At 34.7% G+C, this 6058-nt stretch overlaps 1 protein-coding gene across 1 annotated transcript; it reads right to left on the bottom strand.

Moving 5' to 3' along the window:
- Window positions 1–1061: 1061 nt before the first annotated feature.
- LOC120080575 (transmembrane protein 33 homolog) lies at window positions 1062–5686 on the bottom strand. Its single transcript, XM_039035285.1, has 9 exons — window positions 5389–5686; window positions 4812–4932; window positions 4589–4692; window positions 3538–3663; window positions 3257–3377; window positions 3010–3094; window positions 2299–2412; window positions 2136–2175; window positions 1062–1671 (listed from the first exon to the last, which is right to left on the bottom strand). The coding sequence occupies exons 1-9, from the start codon at window positions 5563–5565 to the stop codon at window positions 1519–1521; spliced, it is 1041 nt and encodes a 346-aa protein (XP_038891213.1). The 5' UTR covers window positions 5566–5686; the 3' UTR covers window positions 1062–1518.
- Window positions 5687–6058: the final 372 nt, after the last annotated feature.

Genomic DNA, 6058 nt, shown 5'->3' with positions numbered 1-6058 from the left:
TTACAGTTGAAATCTATGCAATTCAGTGAGATGTCTCTCGGTTCAATTTATGCATCAACCATAAACTCAAACCAAACACATTACAAATATTTAGATTCTCATCACTAACAATTTGAATCGTTCAAAATATTTGATAGAACTCATTCTTCATAAACCTAAACTTATTAAAATCACGAGTCAAACATCTATTCACTATCTATATTTCATTTAATGCAATCATTTTTATTGTTTACAATATTAATCTTCATATTTCTACTGAGATCAATTATGTAGAGTGTATAATTTTAAGGTAAAGTAATGGCCTGACGCGAACTTAGATATAAAATATACCACATTTTTCAAAATTGAGGTCTTTTGACTCCGCATGCAAATTGGTCTCTCCCTCTTGCTCTCTGTTGTCTCGCTCTCCTCTCTCTCTCTCACTCATCATTCTCTTACTCTTCACGCTCTCTCTCCAGTCGCTCGATGGCAACACCTAACCTCGATCTCCTCATCTCTACAACGTTTTTATGGATGGCGGCACCTAACCCCGATCTCCTCATCTCTACAACAAATGGAGAAAGGGAAAATGAAGACTGGTTGGCACAAATGAAGGAAAACTGTGAAGAAGAAGACAAAGAGGAGAAAATAAAATTAAAGGTAATTTTGTGATTTGGGTTGATGATGATGTAAGCAAGAGGGAAAATTTCTTTAAATTTAAAAAGGCGAGACAAAAATCATTTTGAGCTTCAAAATTGGATCTATTATACAATTATCTCTTAAAACAATATTATGAGTTTAACTTTGAAATTGATACAGTTGCAACAGTTAATTTATCGGTTTCTTAAGAAAGTTGACCATTTTATTCACCATTGACGTGATTGTCAAAAGAGAACGTTGGCCTCAAATATATGAATGAACCATATTTACAAATAACAATAATCCAACCAAAAAATAAAAAATAATAATAAAATGTACATAGACAAGAATTGAAAAAAGAAAAAGAAAAAAAGTAATACCTCGGTTAATATAAAAGTTCAATATCATCATATATATGTGTATATAAATGTATGTATTATATATGAGATAATAGTGCAATTATTTATTGGAGATGTATAATATTTCCTTTTAATTGTGATCCAAAGATCTATTTCTAGAAGCTCATTAGATATTAAATGTTAGACATGAAGTCTACAAAATGAAAGAAATAATGAACCTTCCCTCCATCACCATGAACAGAGTGCATATAGCCACGACCATGAGCAACCTTCAGGCAGGATAGAAAACCCACACATTCCAAACATAACAATCTCCTAACAAGTAGAATGTATATCAATACTAAACATATAAGAAGTTGCATTTGGAAGCCAAACTTGATCCATAGACCCAAGTGAGAATGTCATCCATTCCATGTTATAGAGATGCTTTTCAAGACATTGTGACACCAATTTTTAGCTTGAAAAAGTGGGAGAGTCACTACTGGGATTAGTCTAACACTTTTCATACATCAGACTCGCATCTTCTTCCTCTATTTAGCTTCTACCTGAACCACCATCTTTGCGCCATTGAAAGAGGAGTATTGAGGAATGGAGCATAACGGTAGATCAACGGAGAAACAACCCTCCCAATATTGGACCAGGCGCTACGATGATACCCAGAAGTGACAGGAGCATGATACATGAGCTTTAGCAGCTGTTTTGCAATTGTCCAGAACCAAAAAAAAAGAAAGAAAAAAAAAAGTGAGTCAGAAACTCTATTCTTTGATTATGAAAACAAAATATAAAGTTTCAACAAGAGAAACACCCTAAAAGATCGTCATCAGTCTATTCAGGAGTTAAAACATCGAAATGAGATCATATTAGAAACAACATAGCATTTGTTTGGTTAAAAATCCAAGAGAATTGTTCTTGAGTTACTGGTTCTCAATAGAAGCCCAAACATTTAAGAAGTGGCAGCATTTCAGGTTTAAAAGCTCATTTATTTTACAGTTAATAACCCCACACACACATTTAGGATGGTAAAGTCATCTTCTATGCTTTCTAATATTGTGCGTGTGCCTGAATCCCTATTATGTTATACAAAAAATAAATAAATAAAATAAATAATAAGAATTAAGAAAGAACATGCTATTATGTTAAGATTACAAGAAAACGCACCTGCCAGTACATGAATGTATGTAAGAAGTTGCGTTGCCACCTGTAGAACATAAGTTTGAGGAGATCATTGAAGAGAAATAACCATTGAAAAGTGTATGTGTCGGTGGGGGGCAGGGGGTCGATTTAGAAGAAGTTAGACAGGCAAAAGGGAGTAAAAACTAACGAGAGCAAAGAGATGATTAGAACGAAGCCAAGTCCAATCTCAGCCTGTGAAGATAGGATGCTAAGAGTAGTTGAATTTGACTCCACCCATACGCAAGGCTCTTCCAAATATTTCCTGCAAAAAATTGAAGAAAGCATAAACGCATAAGAAACTTGCACAGAGAAAACCTGATATGTTATTATTGTTATAAAAGAAGTCAACAAGCAGATTTTAAGCACACGAGAAAAGTAAGAGGCAATACACAGTCACATTCATCTATTCTTCCTGCAGGTAGACAGACAGGAGAGCGACAGGAGAGCTCACCACCTGATTTCTCCTATATCCTTGAACACCCATTTATTCCCTCAAGAACACATAAAGCATCTCTTATTGATAATATTCACCTTCCAAATTTGAAATTAAAGGAACTTTAATCCGATCTATTCCCTCTTTTCTGTTCGTACACCACTTTACTTTTTTTTTTTGAAAAGAATACTTTAACTTTTCATTAAGGAATGTTCGTAAACCACTTAATTTTCTCCCAAGAAGTATATCCTTCTCTAGGTGCAACATGAAAGAAACTGTGGTGGGCACCCATTTTCCTTTTTTTTTTTTTTTTTTTTTGGGGGGGGGGGGGAGGGGGGGGGGGGGGGGGGGGGGAGGGGGGTGGTGGTGTTGGATATATATTTCATACAACAAGTAAACTGAACTGAAAAATTGACAACAGACTACCTGTATAAGGATGAACGTGCAAAATTACGCCTAAGAAACTTTGCAACATGTTCAAGTGCCCGACATAGGATAGGAATTAAAGCAACTGCATTAACAATTAAAACAAATTAAAAATCTCAACGCAGAGGCATGAAATGATAAAAAAAAAAACATCATATTAACAAAGTCATGTTTCAATGAATGAATACAGTGATATCATAAGGAGATTAATAAGTAAACAAAAGTTGATCACTGAAGCTATGCTTACATTTAAGACAAATATTTGAAGTCACAAAGGTGATACAGTAAGTGAAGTAAATGAAATCTTTTGTTGCAATTATGGACTGGAAATAAGCTTGCAGTGCTTGCAAATTCCACGCCCTGGGCTTCTGCCAATGTTAAAAAATTAATAAATCAAGATAGGAAGATAATATAGAGAAATAGATGAACATAAACGAGCAGTTTTCTTTTCTCTTCTTAAGATTGGAAGAAACCAAAAGTTTTCATAGAATTGGAAATGAGGCTGTTAAATTAGTATGCAGGACTTACTCCATACAACGAGTACAAAGAATATAAGGAAGAACAAGTTGTGCCCATAAAAGATAGCCTGTATGCCCTCTGCGAAAGATTTTTGGGTATTAGGGGGAAAATTGCTAGGACAGCCACAATAAACACCTGCACAAGAAAAGGAAATTAGCTTTTCAGGATAGAGCCCAAATTGAAAAAAATATATTAAGAAAATGGAAGAAAAACCGAAAGATCCATACCACGAGCCAATACTGAAGATGACCAATAGTTTTTTTTTTTATGAAAATACCCTTAGTATATGACTTTCATGCTTAAAATGAAATTTTAATTATTGTTCATAAATTTTCTAATAAAGATTTTTCTTGGAGGTTTCAAGTTTCCACGAAGGAAAAGAGGCCCATGGACAATGGCCACATATAACCTCTAAAAATTTGATGACCCAAATCTGCTATGAATGAGCTTTCAATCCTCCAGAATATAACTAGAATGTCTTTTGTTTGCAGTTTACCCAAAAAGGGACAGTTGAGGATCTCAATTGTGGTAAAATGAACAGGACTTGAATTAATAGAGAAAACCTGGCGGTAAATCTTGGAGAAAGATCCGGCACTATCAAATATGAACTTTCAAAGTAGAAGAGATGTGTGCATCTTACTCTCTATATCTAGGGATTGAAGTGCATAACAGGCGTACACATGCACACACAAACAGAAGACAGTTTTGGCAATGAAGGGGATAGTTCCACAAAGAGAAGAAAAAGCATTTCAGATACAATTAGGGTATGGAAATATGAACAAAAAAATTCAACAAAACCTATGAGAATTACATTTCATCTATCAGAAATGATGGAATATTTGTAATTTTCTTTTTTTGTTTTTTGGATAAGAAACAATTTCATTGACGAATAAAATAATCCAAGTGCGTGACTGAAAACTTCATACAAGCTTTCAGGAAACCAGCACCTCAAATTTAAGAAAAAAATAAATACATAAATGACGTTGTGTAGCCCTCAAACATTCTGTAGTTATACCAACTTTGCAACATCATATAAGCAAGCATGAACTAAACTACCTACCCATGCATTGACAGAAAACTGAATTGTTTGTCGATCCCAGCGCAACGGAGTTGGATTAGCATCTGCACTTGCAGATGTACCTGAAGTCCTAGTCGTCGTTGATCCTGCTTCATCACAAGCAATGCGTTATGGAAATACAATCAGGTAAATTCAACATGCACATAAAAGAAATGTCTAGATCTTGATGTCTAGCATTAAGAGGGGGAAAAAACAGAACTTCTACCTGAACTCCGTGGTCGACTTCGATCATTAGTAGGAGGGGGTGCTGCGGAAGATGTTGCTGAAGGTCTAGATGACTGAGTTGAACTACTTGAAGACATGGCCTCTACTACAAGTTCGGGATCCTGTTTTGAAAAACCAAGTAAGGAAAAGAAGCATAAAGTAATTATTTAAAACAAACGCAAGAAGACACTTGAATAACCAAAAAGCACAAATTCTATAAAAGAGGACAGTTAAACAAACGCCCTATTTCGCAGCTTAAACAAAACAAGTCCAAGATTTTAACTGATTGCCTTGTAATTGAACTTGAATATCTTCTCTCGACTCCAAGAACCCAAAATCACAAGAAATCTCAAAATCTAAAAATCTAAAAATGAAAATTCCCAATAAAAATTGCACTAACACTAACCCTCTACATAACAGAAATTAGCGAGAACCAAATTATATAATGCGAAAACAAGAAAGAGAATAAAAATCTAATAGAAAGAAAACAACCCCAACAAACGATTAGTGAGTACGGAGTCTAATTGAGGAAAATAGCGACACCCAAATCGAAAACAATGAAAAGGGAGAGAACCCACGATGTATCTTTGGTAGAACTTGCGCTTGTAATGGTCAACAACATCGGGGCGAGAAGCCATATGAGGAGGGATCAGAATGTTGGACCAGTAATCAGCCCATCTGGGATCGTTCTCGTAGTCGTATGCTGCCGCCGCTGCTCTCTTCAGCCTCTGTGAATCCTCTTGTTCTTCTCCCATTTCTGAAGTTCTTCGTTCTGAGCTCTCTCTCCTTCACTATTTGATGATTCTGTTCTTGTTCTTGAAACCAAGATTTCTCTCGGCGAGAAAGTAGAGAGAAATTATGTGCCGATTTACCAAAGAGGATAGATTCTCCTTCCCATTAGCTTAAGAAACGATGTCGTTTTAGTCCTGAATTAATTGAAATATAACAAAATATCCTCAATTCGGATTCTAGTTTTCACTTCGTTCCTAATCTTAAAAAATGGTATACAATCACCCGAGTTTTGAGTTTAATTTTTATTTCGTACCTAGATTTCATAACGTTACATTTTTTCTTTTACTGTTGAACTTTTAAATAGATTTTCATTTAATTGTTAAGTTTCAACTCCCAAATGCATACGTTGATATTTGATTTTAACTTTTAGTTAATTAATTAAAAATAATTATGATGTGATTTTTTTACTAATTTAATAGTGATGAAATGAGTGAAAGCTAATTTAATTAATACTAT

The sequence above is a fragment of the Benincasa hispida genome, chromosome 6, assembly GCF_009727055.1.
Source record: "Benincasa hispida cultivar B227 chromosome 6, ASM972705v1, whole genome shotgun sequence".
Taxonomy (NCBI): Eukaryota; Viridiplantae; Streptophyta; class Magnoliopsida; order Cucurbitales; family Cucurbitaceae; genus Benincasa; species Benincasa hispida.
This window is presented reverse-complemented; position numbering and strand designations above follow the sequence as displayed.

Bases quoted from the DNA above. Each gene is read 5' to 3' on its own strand.
- LOC120080575 (XM_039035285.1), bottom strand. From the start codon at position 5,565: ATGGGAGAAGAACAAGAGGATTCACAGAGGCTGAAGAGAGCAGCGGCG. The intron at 4,933-5,388 runs GTGGGTTCTCTC...TTTTCAAAACAG, and splicing joins AGTTCTACCAAAGATACATC to GATCCCGAACTTGTAGTAGA. The intron at 3,664-4,588 runs GTAGGTAGTTTA...TTTCTTGTGCAG, and splicing joins AGTTTTCTGTCAATGCATGG to GTGTTTATTGTGGCTGTCCT.